The sequence below is a fragment of the Apus apus genome, chromosome 10 (assembly GCF_020740795.1).
Source record: "Apus apus isolate bApuApu2 chromosome 10, bApuApu2.pri.cur, whole genome shotgun sequence".
Classification (NCBI taxonomy): Eukaryota; Metazoa; Chordata; class Aves; order Apodiformes; family Apodidae; genus Apus; species Apus apus.
In genome coordinates, this window is record NC_067291.1 from 2,090,737 (window position 1) to 2,116,224 (window position 25,488).

At 60.0% G+C, this 25,488-nt stretch overlaps 2 protein-coding genes across 3 annotated transcripts; one reads left to right on the forward strand and one right to left on the reverse strand.

The window, feature by feature from the left end:
* Positions 1-297: 297 nt before the first annotated feature.
* On the forward strand, positions 298-4,565 carry ISLR (immunoglobulin superfamily containing leucine rich repeat). Of its 2 annotated transcripts, none has more exons than XM_051628408.1 (2): positions 298-374; positions 1,962-4,565. In XM_051628408.1, the coding sequence occupies exon 2, from the start codon at positions 1,970-1,972 to the stop codon at positions 3,218-3,220; it is 1,251 nt and encodes a 416-aa protein (XP_051484368.1). In that variant the 5' UTR covers positions 298-374; positions 1,962-1,969; the 3' UTR covers positions 3,221-4,565. The 2 variants fall into 2 exon arrangements, with proteins under 2 accessions (XP_051484368.1, XP_051484369.1); XM_051628409.1 differs by having other exon boundaries at positions 315-347.
* Positions 4,566-8,377: 3,812 nt separating this feature from the next.
* STRA6 (signaling receptor and transporter of retinol STRA6) lies at positions 8,378-24,302 on the reverse strand. Its single transcript, XM_051628405.1, has 18 exons — positions 24,280-24,302; positions 19,964-20,112; positions 17,010-17,088; positions 16,478-16,563; positions 16,175-16,314; positions 15,869-16,035; positions 15,570-15,695; positions 14,680-14,747; positions 14,499-14,575; positions 13,701-13,762; positions 13,243-13,423; positions 12,326-12,401; positions 12,107-12,240; positions 10,785-10,902; positions 10,494-10,595; positions 9,490-9,653; positions 8,862-8,999; positions 8,378-8,556 (listed from the first exon to the last, which is right to left on the reverse strand). Exons 2-18 carry the CDS (start codon positions 20,083-20,085, stop codon positions 8,378-8,380), a joined length of 2,019 nt encoding a protein of 672 aa, XP_051484365.1. The 5' UTR covers positions 20,086-20,112; positions 24,280-24,302.
* Positions 24,303-25,488: the final 1,186 nt, after the last annotated feature.

The window sequence follows — 25,488 nt, forward strand, 5'->3', positions numbered from 1 at the left end:
TGGACCTTGAGATGTGGGGCTGAGGAGGACCCCCCGGGAAGGGGGGGGCAGAAGTTTTAGACGTTCCCCCGGTTCCAGAGGCGGCGGGGAACTGGGGGGGCGGGCTCCAGCTCCGGGGAGGGGGGGGGGGGGTGGGCGGAGGAAGGGCCCCCACCCCCCCAGCCCTTTTCCGACAGTGGGAGTGGGTCGGTGCCATGGAAAACAAAAAGGCCCGGGGGGACGAGGAAGGGGAGGAGAAGCCCGACGAGGGCCGAGGGAAGCGGTCAGTCCGATTTCCCACTCCCCCCCCATCCCGTCCCCCACCAGAAAAGCGAAGGAGACCCGGCTCCATCCCCCCGAAACTGCCGGTGAAGGGGCAGGAGGGCCCGGGGAAGGCGAGTGGGGGGCTAAGGGGGGGGAGGGGGGGGGGGGCAGCGGGGCTGGTCGATCCGGAGAGGGAGAGAGGGAGGGAGGGAGGGAGGGAAGGAAGGAAGGAGGAAAGGAGGGAGGACTGGTTGGTTATTCACGGCTCTGGTATGCGGAGCCGGCCCTGCTCACACCCCCCCCCCCCGGGCTGCCCCGGCCCCCCCGGCCGCGGGGCTGCGAGGGGCGGCGGGAAGAGGTAACGGCACCCCCGGGATGGATTGGGGGGCTGCATGGGAGGGGAGGGGTGCTCGGGCAGCTCAAGGGACTCGGGAACATGACACCCCCCCCCTCCCCCGGGCAGGAGCCCTTTTTTGGGGGTGCGTTTCCAGCTCTGCTTGCTCCCCCCCCCCCCCCCTTGCATCCCGCGGTGGGGTGGGGGTGATGGGGGAGCTGTCCCCTACGCCGGGACAGATGGGGAGCACCCCAAAAACCCACCAGCCAGGGGCTTGAAATGCATCAGGCAAGGGGAAACCCCCCCCCCCCAAAAAACATTGCTGGGCACCCACCTCTCCATCACCCCCAGACCCCTCGGGGATCCCCCCCCAACACTTGAACCCCAGCCCCGGGGTTATCCCTGTGGGCTATCCCAGTGGGTTATCCCTGCAGGACAGGACCCCTGGTGTCCCCTTTAACCTCCCCCCCCCCCAGTTCAGCTTTTGTCCCACGGAGCCTCCTCCCCCAGCCGTTGTGCAGGGCTTGTTCCTTTTCTTTGCCAACAAAATATCACACCCCCCCCCCCCCCACCCCCTGCTCTAAATGACAGGGTTGGGGACTGGCAGGAGCAGCAAAACTTGCTTGCAGAGACAAAGGGGTCTTGCTGCCAGCTCCTTGCAGAGCTGCAGTTAACCTCTTCCCTGGTGGGACACAAGATTCCAGACCCCAGGATCCCAGCAGGCACAGGCCCCTTTGGAAGGCAAAGAAGGAAGGGAGGGAGGAAGGAGTTAGCTCTGAAATATTTCCCTCTCGAGTCTTCCAGCAGCCAGGGACCCCACACTCTCTTGCTGAGAAAAAAGCACTGGAGAAGCTGGTTTTTTTCCATGACATGGAAAAACGTGGAGCTGGGGGGTGGGGGGGGGGGTGGGGGGTGTGTGGGGGGGGTGTTGGTTTTGAGGCCTGGTGAAAAAAATCCCAGCAACTGGATGGTTTAGGGGATAAGGGGTCGAGGCTGGTTGTGCAAGAGCTGTGGTTTCAGAAACAAAGGGAATTCTGAACCCCCCCCCAGCTCCCACTTTTCAACCCAAACCCTGGGGGAAACAGCATCCCCCCGGGGGGTGGGGGGTGTGAATTTTGGCAGAGATCAAAAAGAGGCCTTTTTTTAACTGGGGGGGGAAAGGATTTAGGGGGAAGTTCCCCACTGCCAGGAGCAGTGGAAGGCTCAGCTCTTCCCAGGGATTAGGGAATATTTCAAACTGCCTTTTCCAGCTGAAGTGCTGGGGAGAAACACATGGATGCTTCGTTCTTCTGCTGCTTCCTCTTAGCACTTGGCAGGACAAAGCAGATCCCTATCTTGGCCAGAGCTGTTCTGTTCATTCCCCCCATCCCATCTCCCTTCCCAGGAGGAAGGATGAGGCCCCTGCTGTGCTGCCTGGGGCTGGCCATGCTCCTGGGGCCCTGCCTGGCCTGTCCCAGCCCCTGCTCCTGCTCCACCAAGAAGAACGGGCGGCTGTTGGCTGAGTGCGCCTACAAGGATCTCCAGGAGGTACCTGAAGGGTTGTCCTCCAACGTGACCATCCTCACCTTGTCAGCCAACAGGATTGGCTGGTTGGGACAGGGCTCCTTCCTGGAGGTCCCAGAAGTGCAGTCGCTGTGGTTGGGCTACAACCAAATCGGGCTGGTGGAGCCGGGGACTTTCGCCTTGTTGGTTCACCTGAAGAACCTGGACCTGAGCCACAACAAGATTGCAGACTTCCCCTGGCAGGACCTCCGTAACCTGAGTGGTCTGCAGATCCTGAAGATGAGCAACAACCGCCTGGCCGGGCTGCCCAGGGATGCTTTCCACTCCCTGAAGGACCTGCGCTCCCTCTGGCTCAACGACAACGAGTTGACCACCCTGGCTGAGGGCACCTTTGACAACCTCCCTTCCTTGTCCCAGCTGCAGATCTTCAACAACCCCTTCAACTGCTCCTGCAAGGTCTTCTGGCTGAAGAAGTGGACTGAGAACACCTCTGTCTCCATCACCAAGGGGGGCTCCACCCTGTGTGTGGCTCCCGGCAGGCTGAAGGGCAGGGCGGTGACGGACATCCCCGACCACCACTGCGTCGCCCCCTCGGTGCAGCTCACCTACCTCTCCAACCTGGACAACACGGTGATGTACGATGGCCTGACCTTGACCCTGCACTGCAGCGTGGCAGGAAGCCCCCTGCCAGAGATCAGGTGGAAGATCCAGACCTCCAGCCGCCGCGTCGAGATCAGCGGGCCCAACGTGGCCAGGGACGGGAACGTCAAGCAGAGCCAAGAGCGCTTCTTGGTCTTCAAGAATGGCACCATGGCCATCCCCAACTTCAGGAAGGAAGATGAAGGCACCTACACCTGCCTCGCTGTCAACGACGTGGGCACGAGGGACGTCTCGGTCAACGTGGCCTTGGCTGGCTCGGAGAACCCAGCTGAAGACCTGCTTCGAGATGACCCCCATGCCAGCCACTTTGGGGGGCAGAGCTGCTACAAGGGGGATGAAATGGATTCCTCCAGTGCTGGAGAAAAGCTGGTGATCGTTTACCACGTGCCGAGGGAGTCGAAGAGCAGGGCTGGAGCAGTGGTGCCCCAGGTCCAGCTGGGGACCCTCCTGCTGGCTTGGGGCATGGTGCTCTGCTGTTAAAGCGGGGAGAAGGAAACCCTGCCTCGGGGGGGCTCCCCCTCTTTCTGTAGCATTTATCTTCACGTTAGTGCCATGCCTTTGCTGAGCTTCTGGGAGCTGTGAGTGGTCAGGAGATCCAGGCCCAAGGCTGGTGGTTGGAGCCCTCCTCAAGGTGGGGCTCAGAGCTGGGATCCATCAGTTGAGAGCTTCCAACAAGCTCAGGTGATGCAGAGAAGATCCACAGTGGGCTGTCGTTCTCCAGGTGTCCAAAGCTGCCACCTCCTGGTTTATCTTCCTTCTGAGACCCAAGTGTGGCTGCAGGCCTGAAGTCCACCCTCAACAGGGTGACCTTCACCCATCCTCAGAGCCACCACTGAGCCCCCCACCACCCACAGCAGCCAGCCACCACCAGGGAGGGGATCTCTTGCAAAGAGGGTCCCAACAGTCCAGCAGCACCAAAGAAGACAACCCCACCATCAGCAGAGCCCAGGCCCTTGGCTGGCTGGGTGCATCCTACCACCAGCCTCATGAGGAGCACCAAGGACAGAAGGACCAGTCTGAGAGTGAAGGAACAGCCTGGACACGGGGATCCTGGCTTCCCAGACCTCGTGGCTTTGGGGGACAGAGGGCTGGTGGTGCTTTGTAAGCAGGCTGGGTAGGGTAGGACACGTTGGATGGGGTCACAGGTTTGGATCAGGCCATTTTGGGGAGCAGGAGAAGCTTTTCCATGGGCTTCATCCCTGCAGGAGCACAAAGGGCTCCCGGTGGCTGGGTGCTGGGAGGTCCCAGGGTGCCTGCACCCTCTCTGCATGTGGCAGGATGGGGCCCTGCCACCCTCAGTCCCTCTCCCAGACCTTCTGCAGCACGTTTGTTCCCCCCTCTCCTTCCCTTCCACCACCAAAGCCTGCTCGGCTGGGCTGGACCCACCGAGCTGCACTTGCTCCCACCCCTTTGGGGAGGGATTGAGCCCAGAGACACCAAAATCATTTCCCACCACCCCCTTCTGATGGGAAACCAACCTGGGGCTGCGTGATGGAACGGGAGGAAGAAAGACTGGGAAAACCCAGTTGCCTGAGAGAGAAGCTGAGCTGACCTGTAAGCCATAAACACATTCCTTAAGTGCTTTAGCATTCCCAGGCAGGACATATAGCCCACCCTCTGCTTCCCCAGGGGGCTGGGGGACCTGCTGTCTCCCAGTGGGGGGGAGAGGGGGGGCTGAACATCTCCTTCTCCCCCACCCCAAGGCATGGGCAGTCCAGCCCTCGTGCCTTCTGCCACAGCTCCCCTCGCCTTGTCACTCAAGCTGCATGGACAGCAGAGTCCCAAGCACAATAAATACCTTTTTTTCTTTGTTTTTTTTTTTAAACCAGCTGGTGTGTGCTGTTTTTGTGCCCCCTCCCTCCCCCCCAGATCCCCCAGACCCAGCAGCACCTGGGGTCCCACAGTTCCACACCAACCCCCTTTTCCCCCCAGCTCCCCCCAAGCCAGCCCAGCACTGGAGCTTCCCTTAAAGAATCCCAGGCTGGGTTGGGTTGGAAGGGACCTTCAAGATCACCCAGATCCACCCCCCTGCATGGGCAGGGACACCTCCCACCAGCCCAGGTTGCTCCAAGCCCCATCCAACCTGCCCTTCAACACTGCCAGGGATGGGGCAGCCACAGCTTCCCTGGGCAACCTGGGCCAGGCTCTCCCCACCCTCACACTCCAGAATTCCCTCCTCATGTCTCACCTCAATCTCCCTCTTCCAGTTTTCATCCCTTCCCTCTTGTCCTCTCCCTACAAGCCCTTGTCCCAAGCCCCTCCCCAGCTTTCCTGCAGGCCTCATGATCATGACCCCAGAGGGAGGATACATTGACAGGGTACCCCAAAATCCGCCCATCACTGCCAGCAGCAGGCAGGGGAAGGCAGAGACAGCAAAACCAGCTGTGCCAGAGCCTTGGGCCTCTGCTCTAGCTCTCCTGAACCAGTGTCCAGCCAGGAGGGCAAGGAGAGGATCAGCCAAGGAGCTGCCACGTCCAACACTGCCTGGCTACGGTGCCGAGGTCTCCATGGGGGTCCCAAGGCAGAAACAGCCCAAACCAGCCAGCAAGAACAGCCTTAATGCTGACAACCAGGCACATATTTTTCCCATTACGGGCAGAGAGGAGGAAAAACATCACAGCCCCAAGGAGAGTTTTGGTTTCACTTCCTAGGACACAACTTTGAACATCGATCCCAGCCCCGACGGGCTCCTCCCCTCTCTGCCTGCCCGGGTGTTGGGAGCTCATTCCTGCAGCCCCAGCTGGGAGCAGGGTTTGGAGCTTGGGATAAGGGTAAAAAAGAAGATTTAAACTCTCATTGCCCTTAAAAGCCAGGCCTGAAAGGCTCTGCTCACCCCACAAAGCTGCTGCTCCCTCAGCTTTGCCAACGTGTGGCTGTTCTGTCACCGGGGAGATGAACTGCTCCACATCTGCCGAGTTTACTCAGAGTTGCTATGGGAAGTGATTTGGGCTAATTGGGTTGCTCTTCTTCGTAACAAACAGGGCACCCTGCCAGGCAGCTCCTGGGCTGGGTGCTGCAGGTGACACCACACTCAGCATCACCACCCTGCTCACCACCAGAGCACGTCTGGGATGCCACAACCCCCACCAGCAGCTTCTGTCTGTCCCTCACCTGTGCAAAGTCACAGCCTGACCCAGACCTGAATTTCATAGAATCCCAGGCTGGGTTGGGTCAGAAGGGACCTTCAAGATCACCTAGATCCAACCCCCTGCATGGGCAGGGACACCTCCCACCAGCCCAGGCTGCTCCAAGCCCCATCCAACCTGCCCTTCAACACTGCCAGGGATGGGGCAGCCACAGCTTCCCTGGGCAACCTGGGCCAGGCTCTCACCACCCTCACACTCCAGAATTCCCTCCTCATGTCTCACCTCAATCTCCCTCTTCCAGTTTTCATCCATCCCCCCTTGTCCTCTCCTTCCCTGCCCTTGTCCCAAGCCCCTCCCCAGCTTTCCTGGAGCCCCTTCAGGCACTGGAAGACCACTCTGAGGTCTCCCCATCTGAGCCTTTTTTATGTTCAGAGCTGTTTCCAGCCAGGCTGACTCCCTGAACCACCTCCCCAGCAGCTCAGGGCTGGGTGGGGAGGGCTGCAGATGCTCAGGGGCAGAGCTAACCCATGGCCAGGCTGATGCTGGAGGGTTAGGGAGGAGGTGAGAAGCCACCATGAAGAACAGGAGCTCAGTTCACCCCCAGGCCGCCCTGCTTACGTCAAAGGAGGGAAAGAAAACAAGCAAATCCGTGAAGCCACCTCCTGTCTTCCTCCCAGGGCTGTCAGCAACCCCCTCCATCTCACCCCAGCCATCTCCTGGAAGCCTTGGGCAGAGCTGTGTAAACAGCTGCTGAAATCCAGCTCCACCCATGGCCCAGAGCTGGGAAAGATGTCAGGGATTACACCAAAGCTGCCTTCAAAACCCCAGAGCCTGGGAGCCCGGAGATGGGTTGGGATGGGCTGGAAGTGAAAGGCCCAGCCTGTGCTTTAAGACATCTCTTCAGCCCCTACACACAGGACATCCAGCACAGCTCAGCCATCCAAACCCCAGCCAAGCCCCAAGCTGGGAAAACGGCAGGAATTGCACCTTGGGTTCCTGTTGTCTTGAAAAAGAAAAGGAGCCTGGGCTGCCTCCTGGTGCCACCACCCCCACACCACCAGCAACCCAGCCAGAAGGGTTCCTTGGAAGCCTGCAACAAGCAAGCAGGTCTGCTGAGCTCTGAGGAGATCCCTAGGGTGAGGGGCTCAACCCCACTGACCCCCTGGGGCAGAGGGGATGGCACCACAGCCCTGCTCCAGGCAGGGTGGGCTGTGAAGTCCCAAAGCTTCGAGGTGGTGTCAAGAAGAAGAAGGAGGCACCAGTACAACCTGCCACAGGTCCTGCCTGCAATGGTGGGATGATGCCAGGCATCCTATCAGCCTCCAAAGGTAGGCTTTGGTTTCAAGGGACACATCAAGGGTAATCCAGGAACGGCCTGGACACCTACTTTTGGTGCTTTAGCCACCAAATGTCCTGTCTCAGTCCCCATCCTTCATGGGAGCTGGAGTTTAGGGGCCAAACTGATCAGCTTTGCTTTAACATGTCCCTAAGTTGGGGTTGGGAAATCACAGGTTTGGGTCCATCACCCTCAGGTCAAGCAGATCTCCTGCCAAGCCTCCACTCCACAGAGCAAGGTCAGTCCCAACCATCACCAGGAGAGACGGTTCTGGTGGTCCTCGTGTCCCTCCTGCCAGGTCCTGGGTATTTGGGAGGGGGGGGTGAGAGACCAAGCACAGCCCGAGGGTAGGAACGAGGTATGTGGTTTATTATTCTTCCCCCAACTTGGCCCACCCAAGTGAGGTGTCAAACTGCTCTCTAGGGATTCAAGCCCAGCTCACCCCCAGGGTCACCAGCCCTGGGGAACCCCTGGCTCAAACCAACACAGGGGGTGGCAGGAAGAAGGACCAGAGGGACAAGAGCGGAGAGGAGCAGAAACGCAACTGGCTCTGCAAGCTCTCGGCCCCAGAGCAGAGCAGGTGGATCTTCTCTAGCCTCCACAGCCCTGGGGGAGGGACACAAAAGTCCTGGGGTTGGGTGGAGCGCCCGAGGAGAGCCAGGCTCAGACCTGAAAGGGAGAAGCTGGGGACGGGGTTGGCAGCAGGGACCTTCTCCATGGGGAGGCCAGGTTGGGGTGGGGGCAGCTCCTCGTGCCCCGGCTGCTTGAGGATCCCTCCACACCCACAAAGTCACATCTGCTGCCCCTGTCCTTCCTGCCCTGGTGCTGGGGGCTTCTGCCTGGCTGGCCAGGGGGGAGGGGGAGGCGACTGCTGAGAACTGGTGGGCTCGTGGCAGGAGTGGCACCGAAGGAGGTGGTTTCGGGGAGGCCTGAAAGGTCGGGCTTGGCTCAGCAGCCTCTCTCCATCCAGGTGGAGCTCGGAGTTTGACCTTGGCCGTGTCTTCACCTCTGGACCTGGGTGTTGGCTCAGCTTGGGTCTAGAGCTACAAACCAGCCTCTGTCACCTCCGGAGGGGGAACTGGAGGCTGGAGAGGGGCGAGAAGAGCCCCAAAACCCCTGCCAGAGCAGGAGGAGGGTCGACGGGAGACAGGGCCGGGCCGGGAAGGTGCACGGGGAGGCAGGGAGAGGTGTGGGGAGGGGGGCTTCTCCTGGAGGTCAGGGCTGGGGGGGGCTGAGCTGGGCGCCGTTGGCCGTGGGGTTGGAGAGGACAGTTTTGCGGCAGGCGGTGAGCGAGGGGTTGTTGAGGAGGGTGTAGGCCAGGCCCCAGCGGGCACGGCTCTGCCTGAACCTGGCTCTGCTGGCACCTGCCTTCTTGGGCTGCAGCAGCTGGATGCCTGGAAGGAGATGGGAAAGGGGAGGGTCTTCAGCCCCAGCTGCCCCTCCCTGGGGTTGCCCAGGTGGCCTCTGCAAGCAGAGGAGCCCCGTAAGCCCATCCTCGCACGGGCAGAGGAAGGGGATGGAGCCCTTGGGAGGGAGGGGGGGACACACCAAAGAGGAGGTGGCACCCTGCCCAGGGTGGCAGAGCCACAACCTCCAATGGCTTCTCTCGAGAAGCAGCCAGAACCCCCCAGGAGGAGACCCCAGAGCCACCCCATGGTGGCTGTGCCTCCAGCCCTGGCTGGGGGTGGGGAGGTCTCACCTTCTTCCACGTTGGTGGCCCTCAGCCCTGGTGTCCCCTCGGGCCTGGCTGGCTGGAGGAGCAGCAGGCAAAAAGCTTTCATCACTGGGTGGGACTGGCTGACCTCGATTTTCAGGTAGTGGCAGTAAGTGTGGTAACCTGGGGGGAACACAGCCCAGAGTAAACACATTGTGGGGGCACAGACTTCGTGGTTCCCACCTCCATCCTGCCCTGGAGTAAAGGAGAGGTTCCATCTCCACTCCCCAGAGCCTGGAATGAGCTCCTCTCCTGCAATCCCAGCAGGAAAAGCAGATGGAAGGGCTGAGCTCTCCTCCTCTTGCCTTTAGCACAGGAGAGATGAAGGTCCACCACCCGTGGGGACAGGGTCTGGCCACTGGTGGAGCTCGGGGGACCCCAAAAGGGCCTCACCCCCCCTTGGGGTGGAAAAGCAGGATCAAGAGGGCATCAGGAGGAGCCACTTGCTCCACTTGTCCCCCCTGCCTGCTTCTGAACCCAGGTGGTTTGAAGCCACCATCAGCTCCAGGTGATGGAAGAGCCCCTGGCCATGTCCCCTGGGAGCTCAGTGGTGGGAGAAGGGCTTCCATCCTCCAGAAGGTCCTGCAGAGAGACCCTGCCAGCAGTTCCCTACCCGGGTCGAAGGTCTCCACGCCCCGGTTCAGCAGGCTGATGTCCAGCTGGCAGAAGTGGATGGCGTTGTAAAGAGCAGAGATGATCATCCTCCACACCCCGGCCAGGACACCCACCAGGACGTTGATGGGGAAGAGCAAGTAGGTGACTATGTAGAGAGCTCTCCTGCGGGTGGAGGAGGAGGAGTGAGGAACACCAAGGCCAAGGGACAGGAAGCACAGCCCTTCCCTGCCAGAGGAACCTGCCAAAACAAGCCTCCCACCCTTCCTCCCTCCCTCCTCAGCAGACACGGTCCCTGGCTGAGGTGTCTCCATCCCACGGAGAGAAGCAAACACCCTCCCAGGCTCTCAGAGAGCAGACAGCCCCGTGTGACCTCAGGGCTTCAGAGCTTGGCCTCCAGCACGTGTAGGGCCTCCATTTCTCCTGGAAAGCTTGAGCAGCAGCCAAGGCATAAGTCTGGGGGCTGGAGATGGGGGACGTCTGGGAGACCAGGTCCCATGGAGGTCAGGACAGCCTACAGCAACCTCCCTGCAACGCTGGGCAAGTGATGGAGGTGCTGAAAGTGCCCTGGTTGGACAGAGCAGGACACCAAGCTCCACCTGTCACCCTGGTCTTCAGCCTCAGGAGGTAGTTTAGGCAGTGACACCGTGGAGGAACAAGGGACCACAACCTCTGGCAGCATCTGAGGGATCCAGCCCTTCCTGAGGGATCTGGGCTTCCTCCAAGGCTCACAAATAGGGGTGGTGGGGCAGGGTACACACCTTACTAGCTTCTACCCCACTGAGATCAGGGCTGTAAATGGACTGTGGCCTTCTGAAGCATCTAAGGAGACCTCTCTGGGAGCACGGAGCCACCTGAAACCCTCCAACCCACAGGGCTTCCCCCTGGAGCTCAAGAAGTAGAGGAAGCCACGACATCAGGGGCAGGTGCAAACCCAACACAGTCCCTGGGTCCTGGACCTCAGGAGGGCCAGCTCTGCCCCAAAGGCCCCCATGGCCCCCTAACCTGTTGGTGAGCTCCTTCTGGAGAGCATGCTGCTCCAGGAACTGGTAGTGAGCTGCCACATTTTGCACGATGACAGCAACAACCAGGGTCAACCAGAAGGGCCTGGGTGGAAGAGAAGAGGCAGGTTGGACACCAGGGTGGGGGGGTGTCTCAAGCACGAGGCACCATCCCAGGCAGCAGAAACCTCCAGAGAAGCTGACAGAGCCCAGGGGAGAGCTTCCCCTGAAGGTGCCAAGGCCACAGCCCCCTCTGGGGTCTTCTGTCCCTCCCCGGGGGGCTGTGGGTGCTCACCACATGTTCTGGATGACTTGGAAGAGGTAGGTGTTGGTGCCAGCCTGGAGAGGGATGACGATGAGGAAGGTGAAGGCCACCGAGCAGATGAAGAAAATCACTTGCTGGATGAGGAGGCCTGGGATGGAGACAAGGGAGGGAAGCAGGGGCAGGGGAGGGTGGCCAAGAGGTTCTTGGTCTCACTCCCCAAACCTGTGCTCGTTGCTGAGGACACCTTTCATTTTTCATCCCATCAAAAGCCTCCCAGCTCCTTCCCTGCCTCCCCTGCTCCACACACAAGGCTCCGTGTGGGATGGAGTGACCAGCTCAGCCTCTCTTATCTCTTCCCACATTATCCCTGCCGAGAAGAGGCAGCACTCAGGCCTGGACCTGGGATGTCTCCTCAGAAAAATCAGCCTGAGCTCTGATCCCTAATCGTAAATCACACCCGGAGAAGCAGCAGCAGCTGCAGTTCCTGCTGTTTCACCTCTCCTGCTCAGCTTTAATGACCTGAAAGCCAAGGTTTTGAAGGCAGGGGTAGGTCCTGGGAAGCACAGCAGGGTGCACCTGGTTCTGCCAGGGATGCAGGGAGCACTGGGTGGCAGAAGGAAAGCTGCTCCCTGCTGGCAAAGGGTGCCAGCAGCTCCCAGGGTGCTCCCCAGCTCCTACCTCCACACTCATCTCTGTGATCTGCCAGAAAAATAGGTCCCCTTTCCCAAGGGCAGGTCACCAACAGACCTGGTGGTCTCTCCTGTCCCTCCATCACCCCCTGGGCACTTCAGCTTGCCTCTCCTGTGCAGCCCTGGGGCCCTGCCACGGTTGGGTGTGGTAGATGCATCACCACAGACACGCTGCCCAGAGTCACCTCCCACAGGGCTGAGAGGCCCTTAACGTGGCTCCAGACCACGGTGGGATGAGGATTTCTACCCCCCTTCGACACCCTCCACCCAGCCAGGGGGTGGCCAGCCCCCCCACCCACCCCCAGGGACACCCTGGGGAAGATGCCCAGGGAGGAGGAGCACCCAGGACCGGAGGAGACAGACAGTCCTTTGCACGGAGAGCTTCTCCCATCAAAATCTTTGGGTTTGAGCCAAAACGACTCATCCCACCCCTCCCCCCTCACACACACCCACACCATTTGGTGCTCAGCACGGTCCCCCCCCCCCAAGAAGGACAGATTGTGCTGGGGGGAAAGAGGAATGAAAACCTTCCCGCCATCCCTTGGCCAAAACCAAACACAAAAAAGGGGGGCAGAGATGCTCCAAGCCAGGGTGGGTTCTGCAAAGGGGGGGGGGGGTCCTCCACATCCAAGCCCCTCCCTGTTCCCCCTTCCCCCCCTTTACCCAGGCAGGCAAAAGCTGTTTGGAAAGCAGCAAAGCTCATCCAGCTGACGATGGCTTGTCGGGATGGGCGGAGGATGTGGGCTTTGTAGAAAACATCCAGCACTGCCCCTTGGTAAAGGGTCTTCAGGTTGTTCCTGGAGAGGGGCAAAAAAAGCAAACCAACCAGCTGCATCCCAGCTGGGAGCCAGGGTGAAGGCCAGAGGAGCCAGGGGACCATACCTGTGCAAGCCCAGGGTCCGCAGCAGCACGGCACAGGTCAGCAGGCAGCAGAGCACCAGCGAGCAGATGTAGCAGACTGGGGAGGAGCAGGGGGGGAGATGGTGGGGTCAGGGCTGTGGCCAAGCCCCAGCACGGGGTGCTGTGGCCAGGTGTAGCTCAGGAGCATGGTGGAGGGCTGAGTTCTGGGGGTGTGAGCCTCCCCAGAACCCCGTGCCTCGGTTTCTCGCCCTGTTCTCTTTGTGATGCGGGGAGATCTTTCTCCATCTCCCAAGAGGGCATGAGCTGGGGAGCCAAGCAGGCAAGGGGAATGGAAGGAGTTAGGCTGGAAGAATCCTTGAGCAAGCTGGGATAAGCAGGCAGTGCTCCCGAGAGGGCCTGGGCAGGTGCTCTCAGAACAGGAGGATGCTGGGGGGCCGGGGTGGGAAAGCAAGACGTGGAGGGAAGGTCGGGCTGGAGATGTCAGGAAACCAAGAGGAACTTGGGGGACTCTGGACAAGCCATCAGAAGGGCTTCCCTTTGGCTGGTGGCACCCCGAGGTGTGGGGAGGAGGGTACCCCTGCCAGCCCTGCAGCTCCTCAGCCAAGGGCTTCCCATCCTCCTGGCGGGGGGGGGGCCGGGACCATCTGCTCGATTCCAGCACATATCCGAGGCGGCAGCCGGAGGGCAGCATCTGCGGGGCTGCTGCTCTCCCTGCCGCTCTCCCTGCCTCTCTCCCCTCCCTCTCCTCCTTGGCTCGGCCACGGAGATGCCTGGCACGGCTCCCGCGGTCTCCTTTTCATGTCTGCCTCTCCAGTTTTGAAGCCCTCCTGGAAGCGGCTCCATCACCGGCCGCTTTCCCCCGACCTTCCCTCTCTGCTCAGCTCTAAAAATCCACCCAAAAAGTCACCTAGGGATGCAGGATCTGGCTGGGAACCCACCTTCCAGCGACCACAGGTAGTACTTGACGGTGCTGAGCTCCTTCTCCATGTCACCTGGGACTGCTGGGTTCTCTGAGGGCACCAAGCCAAACTGGACCAACAACACCACGATGTCCTTGGTCATCCCCGCCCGCACGATCTGGATGGTGGGGACAACGGCCACCAGGAGCAGCAGGGCCACCTGGGAGGGAGCAGGGCCACGTGAGGCCCTGCTCACGACATCCCACCACCAAGCCACCACCTTGGTTTAAGGACTTAAGGCTGCCTGAGCCCTGGAAGCACACATGGCTTGGTTCCTGCAGCTCAGCCGAGGGATGGTAATACCTCGAGGCACGTTAATACCATCCCTGGGGCCCAAATTGTGGCTTGGCAAGGAATTCTGGGCTCCTCTGCCTCCAGAGGAGGCAGCCAAGGAGGCAGGGAGAGGGAGCTGCTTGGTGGTTCCCCACCAGCTTCACCTGGTAGACAGCAATCAGGGCCGTGGTGAAGGACAGGAGGAGCTTCAGGGGGATCCGGAAACCTGGGATGCAGGAGCAGAGGGGTGCATCAGAGAGGAGGGGGGGATGGGGGAGTGGGGGAGAAGAGAAGAGGGGGCTGCAGCTCCACCCAACCCAGCAGCCAAAGCAGTCACCCAGTGGGGAGCAGAGGAACAGGGTGGCCAAACGTTAACTGGGATTTCCCCAGGTCAATCCCACAGGGATGTGCAGCTGGGAGAGGTTTCTCAGTCTTTTGCCTGGGTTTGGATTTCCTTCCTGGTGATCCTCCTTTCCCAAAAGCCCTTCCTTCCTGGTGATCCTCCTTTCCCAAAAGCCCTCTGGCACTGGGTGCCTGCTGGGTGGCCACCCTTGGGGTGCCACCTCCCTTGGGGTGCCACCTCCCTTGGGGTGCCACCTCCCTTGGGGCAGTCCCTGCTGCTTGTAGGGGCAGAGGAGGTGAGGAGGAATTCCTGGGCTGTGAGGGATGTGACCCACTTCTCCTGGATCCCACTCCCTTCTCAAACACCAGGCTGGAACACCAGCACAGCCCATGCCTGAACCTCCCTGCCTCGGCCCCCACCCTGTGAGGTTGGGAGGTTCCATCTCCCCACCCCAGAGTGACATCGAGGTGTGGCAGGGCCAGCAGCTGCTGTGGGACAGGTCCTTTTAGGGGCAGGAGCCCAGAGAAGCGTTTGGTGTCCCCAAAGGGAGCAGGGGGCCAGCATGTCCATCGAGCTGCTGCCCACCCCCCAGCCCAGCCCGCTCCTGCCCACCACCCACCTTCCTCAGGAGTGTAGATGTAGGAACGTAAATAGGTCTGGACCCTGGAGAGGAGGTTCTCTTCTATCTTTGTGGAGCTGGAGGAGAAAGGGGAGGGTGAAAAGGGACATCCCTCAGGAGCAGGGACCTGCTCTGGCCCCCCTGTGCAGGCAGGGCTGGCACAGGAAGGTGCCATCCTTACCTCCCCTTCCCAGGGCGTTTGGACAGGATGGCCTTGAGGTACTTCTTGTAATAACCTCTCCCTGTCACCTTAAGGAGAGCAGCAGTGAGTGGCCTGGTTGGAGCCCAGGGTGAGGCAGGAGGAGTTGCCTGCCTTTTGTTTTTGGGGTGGCCAGAGCATCTGCACCCCACCTGGCAGCCATCTCCTTGCCCTGCTTCCCACCCCTTGCCAGCACCCTGCCCCACAGCACCCCTCCCAACGGGGTGTGGGTGATGGGCTCCCATCTCCCATCTGGATCATCAACATGTTGCAGTGATGCTGGCAGCAAACCTTCTGGCACCACCAGGGTGGAAAGCAATCTGCCTCGTTCCCAACAACAAAGCAGCCCCAACCCAGCCACACCAGTAGGACCAGTGCTGAAACCCTCATTCCCTCCAGCCGCTTCCCAGCAAGAGCCTGGGGGTCACTTCAGTCCATCCTTGGGCTGACAAGCTCGTTGGGTTGTTTTCTTTTGGCCTCTCTTCCCAACAAAGCCCCTCATTTCCCAAAGGGCCAGGGGATTATCCAGCCTATTGGGAAAACAAGGTGACCCCAGTCCCAGCCTGAATGGGAAGCATTGATGCCTTAATCCTCTTGTACTAAGGAGTTTACTCCAAAGATGGATTTTTTTTCACTCCCTCTCCAAATCCAGGGAGATAAACAGAGCCAGGACCCGTGCCACCAGAGAGCTCCTGGTGCCAGAGCAAAGGGGGGAACACATCCCCCAGTTCTCCCAGTTCCCCAGGCAGGCAGTTGGGCCGCAGGGCGAGAGAGCCATGATCCAGCCCATGCCACCCCCAAAACCATGTAGGTCCCTCCAGGGGTTCCCCCCATGTCACCACCCCTCCAGTTGCCCCCCGGATCTTCATTACCTCCTTATCCAAGGTCTCCTCCTGCGTGGTGAAGCTCCTGATGAGTAGGGCTGGATACCAAAGGCTTAGGAGCACAAGGCAGAGGATGATGGGGACGTAAGAGAGGGTGGAGTAGTACTTGTAGATCTGGGGAGAAGCAGAGATGTCACCCCCCAGGCCACCACAGCCTTGAGGTGGGGGTGGTCTCACCCTGGGCAGGTGACACCTTAATGCCACTTCAAGGAGGAGATGAGAAAGCCACCTCCAACCCCGGGCAGCACTGGCCTCCCTGGTCCTTCTCTGGGTGGTGGGACAGGTACCTTGGGTGACTGGGGACAATCCACCTTCTGCCAGATGTGGATGGTGCAGTGACACCAGGACAGCAGGCAGCCCAGCAGGTAGCTGACCCTGTGCCTGATGGTGGCACAGGCAACCAGGGGGTAGTAGAAGGCAGGGTAGTAGAGCAAAGCCAGGATCTTCCAGTACTCTAGATGGGGTGGTGGGAAGAGAGGAGGGAAGAACAAAACGGGCGAGAGGAGGCAGGATGGACCAGGGGGAACAGGCTGCTGAGGGTGCCACCCAAAGCTGGGGAGGAGCCCACGGGGCCAGGAGGGTGCTCGCCTTACCCCGGGTGCTCTGGGAGGAGGGGGCCATGAGGGGCAGAGGGTCCTTGTCCAAGACCAGAATGCAGAGGGAGGAGAACAAGAGGCCAAACACGGCGGCCACCAGCCCTTGGTTGCCCTCCTCCTCCAGGAAGTTGGCTGGGCTGCAAGCCAAGGGAGGGATGAGCCCCACGCTGGGCACCCTGTCCCCGCTGCCCTCCACCCCTGGAGCTGGTTTAAGCCCTGCCAGCTGGGATGGGATCAGCACGGCCTTGCCCACCTGGCTGCAGGGGGACCCTGGGGGCAGGGGGGGCAGGGTGAGGGTACCTGAGCAGTCCTGGGACACCGTTCCAGCAGCTTCGGTGGAGACGTCTGCGTTTCACCAGCAAGGACAAGCCTGCCAGCACCACCAGCTGCCAGAAACCCCATCGAGGGAAGAATAAATACATGGGGACTTGGAGGGGGGGAAGGGGGGGGAGATGCTCAGACACACTGCTCCACCATGGGAACCTCCACAGAGACACCATCTCCATCCAACACCCTAAATCCAGCCCCGGCTGAAGCAGGGACAGGCACTTCTCAACCTCCTCTGATGAGTTCTGGGATCTAAAGGCCCCCAGAGGTGACCATAACTGGGGGAAAACCAACCATCAACCAAAGCCTTTCTCAAGGATGAAACCAAGTCTGGAGCTGGGCAGGTCCCTTGGTGGAGCAGCCCAACCCAAAACTTCGTTCCAGCTCAAGTTGAAGAGCCCAGACCTGTTGTTTGGGAGTAGGTGGGGATGACCTGAGCTGGGGGACAGCAAACGTGCAAAGCTGGGGCAGGTAGCCCACCCCGTGGTCCTCAGCAGGTACTTACAGAGATGGGAGCCATGCAGGTGTGATAAAGCCTGGGAGAAATGGTGGGGTCACAGTCTGGGATCACGGTGGGGAACATGCTAGGAAGAATGGGGGTGGGGGGGAAAAAAAACACAAAACACCTCATGTCTGGGTGTCTTTAGTCCCAAGGGGGCAAAGTGAAGATGCTGGGGTGATGCCCAGGTCTGTGGAGGTGGTGGAGGTCTCGGTGTGAGGCTGGGGAGAGGCAAACCAGGGAAGAGCTGGGCTGCCCAACCCCTCGATAGGCAGGGATGAAATCACCCTCACGAGACAACTTGGTGCTCCAGGGAGCCAGATAACAGCTGGGGTGGCCCTGAGCTGATCCCCCCTGGGGCTGGGCCACCTCCCTGCACGTACAGGGATGCCAAGGGGACCAGCAATGAAGGATGAACCCCCCTCCTTTATCCTTTCTACACCCACATCTGTTCCAGCTCCCTCTTTTCCAGGGGTGCAGCCTGGAGAGCAGCAGCTCCCTTTGCTTCCTAAGGCACTGGGCTCATTTCATGGCAGCTGAGAAGCTCGAGACCCTTTGGAGTGGGTTCCAAGGCTTTTCTCCTCGGGAAAGGGAGAGGGATGGGAGAGGGACCAGCCCCAGAGCTGGGGAATGATGGAGCTGATGGCTCTGCCGGGTTGGTGAGGAGCCCAGAGCCACATCCCCTGGCCAGCCAAGCAGATGTGCCAGGCTTTGCTTCATGGATTTGCTCTCTGGCCTCCATCCTACCCCTTGAGCTCTGCTTTTGCAGCCCTGCTCCTCTGCCCGAGGCCAGACCCCACCATGTCCAGCCACCTCCAGCCCACACTGGGCAGCAAGTCCCTGGGCTGGGGGGCTGAACCCTCTGAGCCCCATAACTGGCAGGGGGAAGGAACCCCCTGAGCCCCATAACTCACAGAAGGAACCCCCTGAACCCTGTAACTTACAGGAGGAACCCCCTGAACCCTGTAACTTACAGGAGGAACCTCCTGATCCCCAAAACTTACAGGAGGAAGCCTCTGAGCCCCATAACTCACAGGAGTAACCCCCTTGAGCCCCATAACTCACAGAAGGAACCCCCTGATCCCCAAAACTTACAGGAAGAACCCCCCTGAGCCCCATAACTCACAGAAGGAACCCCCTGAACCCTGTAACTTACAGGAGGAACCCCCCTGATCCCCAAAACTTACAGGAAGAACCCCCCTGAGCCCCATAACTCACAGGAGTAACCCCCCTGAGCCCCATAACTCACAGAAGGAACCCCCTGAGCCTGATAACTCACAGAAGGAACCCCCTGAACCATGTAACTTACAGAAGGAACCCCCTGATCCCCAAAACTTACAGGAAGAACCCCCCTGAGCCCCATAACTCACAGAAGGAACCCCCTGATCCTGATAACTCACAGAAGGAACCCCCTGAGCCCTGTAACTTACAGGAGGATCACCCTGAGCCTGATAAGTTGCAGAGGGAACCCCCTGAGCCCCAAAACTTACAGGAGGAACCCCCTGAGCCCTCTAACTAACAGGAGGAACCCCCTGAGCCCCATAACTTACAGGAGGAAGCCCTTGAGTCCTGTAACTCACAGAAGGAACCCCTTGAGCCCCGTAACTTACAGCAGGAACCCCCTGATCCCCAAAACTTACAGGAGGAAGCCCCTGAGCCCCGTAACTCGTGGAGGGAACCCCCTGAGCCCCAGAACTCGCAGGGAAAAAACCCTCTGAGCCCCATAACTGGCAGGGGGACCCCAGATGAGTCCTCCTGCCCTCCCAAACCCCTGGGGTGGAGCAGAGCAGGAGAGCAGCTGCAGGCTGGAGCCCAGGGAGCAGGGCTGCAGGGAAGGCTCCCCTGGTGGCATCAGGGTTTCCCTGGGATCAGACGTCCAAGGCTGTCACCAACCTGCCAGAGAAGGCTTTCTAGGACTGGTTGCCATTAGCAACGCTCTGATTGCTGCCTTTTTTTTACTTCTTAGCATCCTTTTCCTTTTTGACTTTGCCAAAAGCTGGTCTTGGATAGACCAGGAAGTTCCTGCTGTCCCCAACTATCCAGGCTCCTGAGTCCCAAGGCACCCACCCACGGGACTGAGAAGCACCAAAACCCCTTCTGGCATCACCAGGGCTTCAGCATCTACTTGCAGAGCACCTGGGAGTTGTCAGAGGAGCAAACCCTCTGGTGCTGCCTCCATCCCTCCCCTGGCTGCTGGAAGGAGGACACCCAAGAGGACACCCCAAAGGTTTCTAGCAGAGGTTTGGGTGGGGGTTCAGCTGGGGAAAGCAGGGCTGGGCGAGGAGATTTCAAAGGCTGTTTTGCAACAGGGAAAATGAAGGAGAAGGAGGAAGCCTTTGGGTTGGTCACCACTGGGATCTCCTCCTTCTTGCCCTCAAGATTAGGTATCAGTCAACTGAGTGGCATAAAACCCCACCTCAGAGTCAACAGAGGGACAATAGATGCTGATGGATGGGCCTTGGGACACCCATTTTTGAGCCTCACGGGACACCTTTAAGTCCCCATGTCACTCTGTGCCTCAGTTTCCCCTCCCTATAGCCCTGGTGAAGGGCACTCAGGTAGGGGACCACGGTGTGAGGACCTTGCTGGGAGGCTGGAGCCCGGGCTCCTGTTCCTGGGGCAAACACAGCCCTGATCTTGGGACCACACTCAGCTAAGGAGCAGAACTTCACGGATGGAGAGGGAACAGGCTTCACAAGACATACTGGGCCACCAGTTTGGGGGGAGGAAGCAGGCAACCAGACATCCATGCAAGGCCAGAGGGGCTCAGCTCTTGCCAGAAGCACCCTCAAGAGACGAAGCACTTTTGGGTGGCCAAACCCAGCCTTTTTCACCACCCCCAGGGGAAAACCCTGGCTCTGCTGCTTGGAGGACCTTGCTCTGCAGACAGGGGAGAGAGCGACTGGGTTGGAGGCTGCCCAGGGTGACCCCAGCAGGGACAAAAGGGGGGGGACACTTACTCTTCCTGCGAGGTGGCAGGTTCCAAGGTTTCGTAGATGTACCAGTCGGACAGGTCATCAGCACCCAGAAAGCTGTTGTCCAGCAGAGCATCTTGTGTCCCAGCAGAGCCGTTGGCTGCCATGGCCACCTCCTCCCTCCTCTCTGTGGGCTGGAGAGAGATGCTGAGAGGCAGAAGTTTCCCAAGGTGGATCCTCCTGGGCTCTGGGAAAGGCAGGGTTGGAGGCGCCCGAGCCCGGAGGTTTTATCTTCTCAGCTCCCCCAGTTGGGCTGGACAAGGAGCTTTCCAAATCCAGCTCAGCCTCCAAGGCTCCAGCTTTTATCTGGGCTCAGAGGGAGGGAGAAGGGATGGACAAACCCCCCCCTGCACCACTGGAGCTCTCAGGGCACACCTCATCATCCCCCGCTGATAGAGCCTTTGTTTGGGTTGGGCAAGAGGTTTTGACTCGAAAAAAAACCCCACAAAACCAGCACAAGGGTCAAGTTTCAGGCTCTGGTGGCATCTGGGCTGGGATCTCAGCCTGCCTGGGGAGTCTGTGACACGGGTCCCCTCCAGCCTTCCTCGCCACCGGGTGCCCTGGGCAGCTTCCAGCCTCCCCCAGCCCCAGGAGGACACCTCAGCTCCTCTCCCCCTGCAGCAAGCAGAAGGAGGAAGGACCTGCCCTGGTGCCAGACCCAACAAACTCTCCTTTTTCTCCTTTCTCCCCCTTCTTTTTTTGATGACTTTGGCCCAGGCAGCCCCACGCCCTCCACCCAGGGCCCAGAGCTCAGGTTGCTATGGGAAAGGCAGCGCCCAAAGGTGTCCCCAGATCTGCTCAGTGCAGCCCCCAAAGCCCCAGGAACCAGCTGAGGACACCTCATCCCACGGCTCAGGGGTGTCAGCAAACCTCAAGGGCTGCTTGGTGGCCCTGAGGGGGTGGGGGAGGCCGTGGATGAGTGAGCCAGCAGCTTGGCTGTTTGTACAGCTGGTGTTCACCAGGGACTGTGATGGACACAGCTTCAAAGAGGTTCCCCAAGCCAGGGCTGTGGCTCCACAGGCAGCCTTGCCTCTGGCCAGACAACTGGCACCTGCCACCACGGCCTGATGCTCCTCTGCTGGATGTCACACCCCCAGAGGAGGTTTTGGGTCCCCTCCAAGGACTCCCTCGAGGTCAGGACATGAGACCTGGCACCTTCACCTCACTTTCCAGAGGACCCAAACTCTGCCAGATAGCTGGTTCCATGCTCCTGCCCGTTTGGAACACATCAGGTTGCCACCACCATCTTGCTCCTCCTCCAGCAGAGGAAATATGGACCATCTCATGAGCATCCCACACAGGCAGACCCCAGAGCCCATCCTCAGCCCACCCAGCACGTGTCCCAACCTCAAGGCATCGACTCTCCAGCCATCCCTTGGTTTCCCCTGCACTGGGAAGCAGCTCTGACCTCACCTCCCAGGAATGCAGCACTCCATAAAAAGGTAGAAGGAGCCTGGAAAGTTCATGGCTGTGCACACACACAGGTCTGGGAGCCCCTTTCCCTTCTCATGGGGTCACCAAAGGCCCCCAGAGAAGTTGGGGTTGGGTTTTAGGTAGGTAAAGTGAGCCATGGCAGCCCCAGCATGGGGCAGCATTCTTCTGGGGATGCTACTTCCCCTGCCAAGCAGTGTTCAGAGGAAGGACCAGCCCCAAAAGCCACCCTGGAACTGGGCAGCAACAGCAAGGGGTGAAGCTGACAAGCTCCCCGGGTGGTGTGTCAGCTCCCCTTCCAGCATGTCCCTGCTCAGAGTGTCACCTACACCTAGGCCCTAGGGCTTTGCTGGCCATCTCTGTCCAGCTATGGGACCAAGCTGGGTCAACATTGTCCCAGCAGCAGGTCATCTGCAAATCCTCCAGCCCAGCTCACTCATCTTCACAAGATGGTTGCTCTCCCACTCCAGGGGAAAGTCCCCTCTTGTGGTCCGTCAAGCTGGGTGGCAACATTTTGGTCATCATCCTCAAGAAACAAGTGTCTGGAGAAATCAGAAGGTGTTCCAGATCCTCCAGTCCACCTGCTGGACACCACCAGGCAAGCCATGGCAGCAGAATGCCAGATGAGTGACGACGTGACATGGGGACATCCAAAGACCCCCTCAGAGGGTCTCCTATAGCCCTGGCCAGCAGGGCTGGTGCTGTGCTGGAGCAGAGACCTTGCCTGTGGAAGGCAAGGCAGGTGGACATTCCATCTGGGGAGAAACACCTGACGAGATTCCTCCTCCTCCACCAGGTCCCAGGGAAGAGTTCACCCCCCCTATTCCCACCCAGGCTGCAAACCCTGCTGTCCCAGAGGAGAAAAGTGCCAAAACCCTCCTCAGGATCAACACCTCCAGCCAGGGCAAGGCCACTGCTCTCCACCCTGCTCCACGGGTGCTGGCTGCTGTGGCCAGGGCTGAGCCAGGAGGTCCCAACCCTCCCGTGCCCGGCGCTTCCCGAAACCCGATCGCTTTGCTCCTCTGAGTAACCTCTGAGGAACAGGCTGGGCCTTTGATCACAGCAGCCTGGCCTGAGATTGATGGGCTCAATAAAGCTCCTTCCTAGTCTTCATTTCCCACTATCCATCACTCTCTGGGGAGCTTTTGCATCCCACTACTATGAATTAAACTGGGGAGGGGGGGGGGGGTTGAGGAGGGAACCGTAAAGGAATTACCCCCCTTCCTCCCCTCCACCCTAATGGTGATGCCTTCTGTGCAGCTTTTAATAAAAATGATAAAGATCTTGTTTCATGGTGGTTCAGGGAGCCCTTGGGCCAGCTAAAGAGGAGTTGGTTAAGCAGGGTGTCCTCTCGTTCAGTGGCCAAACAGGAGGCAGGCTGGTGGGCTCCGGGCTGGTCCTTGCCAAGCCAGGTGGCACCAGGCTGGTCTCTGAGGGCAGCAGCAAGGAGAGGAGCTGGTGGCCCAGCTGATGGGATGGCTCCTTCTTAGCTGATGCTCAGAGAAGCAAAGCCCAGCCCAAACCAAACCATCCACCTTCAACCCCCCCCCCTCAAAGCCCACCCAGCCCCAGAAGGAGATGAGGGAGGTGGAACTGCAGCCACTTGTGCTCAGCCAGGAGGGACGAGGGGACAAGTTGGTCCCATCCTTCCCCTCCACCCGTGGCTTTGCAATCCTCCAAGCACCAAAAGATACCCAGGCCAGTCGTTTTCCCCAGCCCTGGGGGCTGGTGGTGCTCATCTTTCTGGAGAAGCAGAACTTTTGTCAACGGGAAGATCCCACCCTGCCCACAAACCCCCCCAGATTTGCCCTGGGGACCCACCCCAAACCACCCAGCCCTGAGGGGGGGGGGGGGCGGGGCTGGGACCACCGAGAAGTCACTGCCCACCCTGAGCCCGGGACAGACTCAGCCCCCAGGCGACTGAGGACGCTGAACTCATCACACTGGTGAGGCGAGGAGGGCAACCCCTTGGCCGGTGAGCTCGCGGTTCCCCCCCCCTCCCCAGCAACCCACGGCTCTCCCAGCCCCTCGGGAAAACCCCTGCCTGGAGCAGGGCAAGTTCCGGAGGAAGTTTTTTCATCCTTCCCCCCCCCCCTCCCTGCTCAGACACAATTACTCAGCCCAATCGACACCCCCCCCCCCAAAACCCCTCCCGTACCCCCACTCCCAACCCCCGGGGGGTTGGGCTGGGGAAGCTCAGGAACCTCTCCAGCTCTTCCCAACCCCTGCCAGCCCATAAACACATCCCCCCAAGCTGAAGAAACACCCCCCCACCCCCTATTTGTTGTTGTTTGCATTTTAAAAGCAAAAGCAGCTGAAACGTTTAAAGCCGGGAGGTTGTTGAGGGGGATTTTTAAGCTCCTGGTTCCCCCCCCTCACCCCCGTCTCCAGCTCCCACGTTTCAAAGCAAAGCACCTGCTGTGAAACAAGCCCCCCCCGTCCCCCCCCCCCCCAACGCTTCCTTCCTTCCCGCAGGGAAAGGGAAAAAAGTTTCCAGGAGTTTGCGGGATGGCACCAAAACCCCGTTGATAAAGTCGTATCCCCATCCAGGGAACTGGGATTGGGGGGGGGGGGAGGGGGTGTAGGGGCAGAGCACCCCAAAACTCCTGCTGGGGGGGAAGGGGGGGTGGGAAGAAGCCAACATCTCCCAGGACACACATCCCCCCCCCAAGCCCCCGGGGAAATCTTTGCTTCAAGGGCTGGGAACCCCCCCCCAAAAAAGGGCAGGATGTGTCCCCACCCCAAGGGCACAAGCGGGGACCTCCAACCCCGCAACCAACCCCCCCCGGGGGTGGAGGGGGGGGTGATGAAGCCCCGTTTGAGCCCCCCCAGCAAGAGGAAAAAAGAGGGGAAGGGGAAAGCGAAGTTACCTTCTGCCAAGCAGGGAGCTCCTTGCAAGGTACCCGAGAGGGGGGGGGTGGGGGGAGGAGGGGGGGAGAGGAGGATGAGGGGGGGGTTGAGGGGGGAGCTCGACTTTGCGGAGCCGGGTTTAAAGCATCTGCGGGGCTGGTCCCGCACGGCGGCGGCCACCGGAGCTGCGAGGCAAAGTTCAGAGCAGCGGAAAAAGCTGGAGCGGAGCTGGCCCGGCTGGCTCAGGGAACTTTATCCCCTCCATCTCGAGGAGGCCTTGGCTGGGGGCCACCCTGGGGTTTAAGGAAATTAAAAGCAACCAACCCCCGTGCTCGGCTCTCCCTTTGATGCGAGCAGGGTTTTTCGAGCCAGGAGGCAGCTTGGAACCAACCCCCCCCCCCCCCCACTTTTCCTTCCCCGGGGCTCAGCTGGGGTTGTTGCTGCTCCCTCTGCCTCCCCGTGCTGAGATTTTGGGAGGGGGGGAGGGTAGCCCGGAGAACCAGATGTTGCTGTGAGATCCCTCCCAGGGGATGCAAACACCTCTGCTTCCTCCTGGAGTAAACCCGGTGGAAATCAGTTGCACCTGATCCTTTGCCCAGACCTTGCAGGTTGAGTTGGTTTTGCCCCTTCCCCCCCCCCCCCCACGACCCGGAGAGGGGTGGGAACAGGGAAACCCCAAGCTTTGGGTTTGCTGCAGGCTCGGGGACGAGTGTCTGGGGTTGGGGACAAGCAGCTCTGGGCTGGTTGCAGCACCACAGCATCCTCCCTGCAGCCCCTTGGAGGTGGCCAGATCCTGCCCGGCCATCACCCCCACCCCCCACCCCCACCCCCCCCACACGTGACAGCAAGTGGAAGCAAAGGAAAATGAATCAGGGTTGAAGATTTAGCTTAATTTTTAGCTAATTGGGGCAAAGCTGAACAAAATGCCCTGAAAGGGTTGGTTGGTGGTTGGTTGGTTGGTTCTCCCCCCCCCCCCCCCAGCCTGCCCCAGCTTCTCCCTGGAACTGTTTTGAAATGAGAAATGCTGCTGGTGGTTTCCCAGGCAGAGCTGAGGGACCAGGAAAAGGCCAACAGGGAGGGGAAGGGGCCCCACACGACAAGGTCTATCCTAAATCCTTGTTCTCCTCCTGGAGAAGAAGTGTCTTCTCCTTTCATGCACTGGATCTCGTGCCACTGGATCTCGTGCCACTGGATGAGGAGCTGGAGGATGGAGGCTCAGAGGATGACCC

Coding starts and splice junctions, on each gene's coding strand:
- ISLR (XM_051628408.1), top strand. CDS start 1,970: ATGAGGCCCCTGCTGTGCTGCCTGGGGCTGGCCATGCTCCTGGGGCCC.
- STRA6 (XM_051628405.1), bottom strand. CDS start 20,085: ATGGCAGCCAACGGCTCTGCTGGGACACAAGATGCTCTGCTGGACAAC. Junction 14,748..15,569: donor AGGAGACCTTGGATAAGGAG/GTAATGAAGATC, acceptor GCTCTCCTTAAG/GTGACAGGGAGAGGTTATTA. Junction 10,596..10,784: donor CAAGTCATCCAGAACATGTG/GTGAGCACCCAC, acceptor TCTTCCACCCAG/GCCCTTCTGGTTGACCCTGG.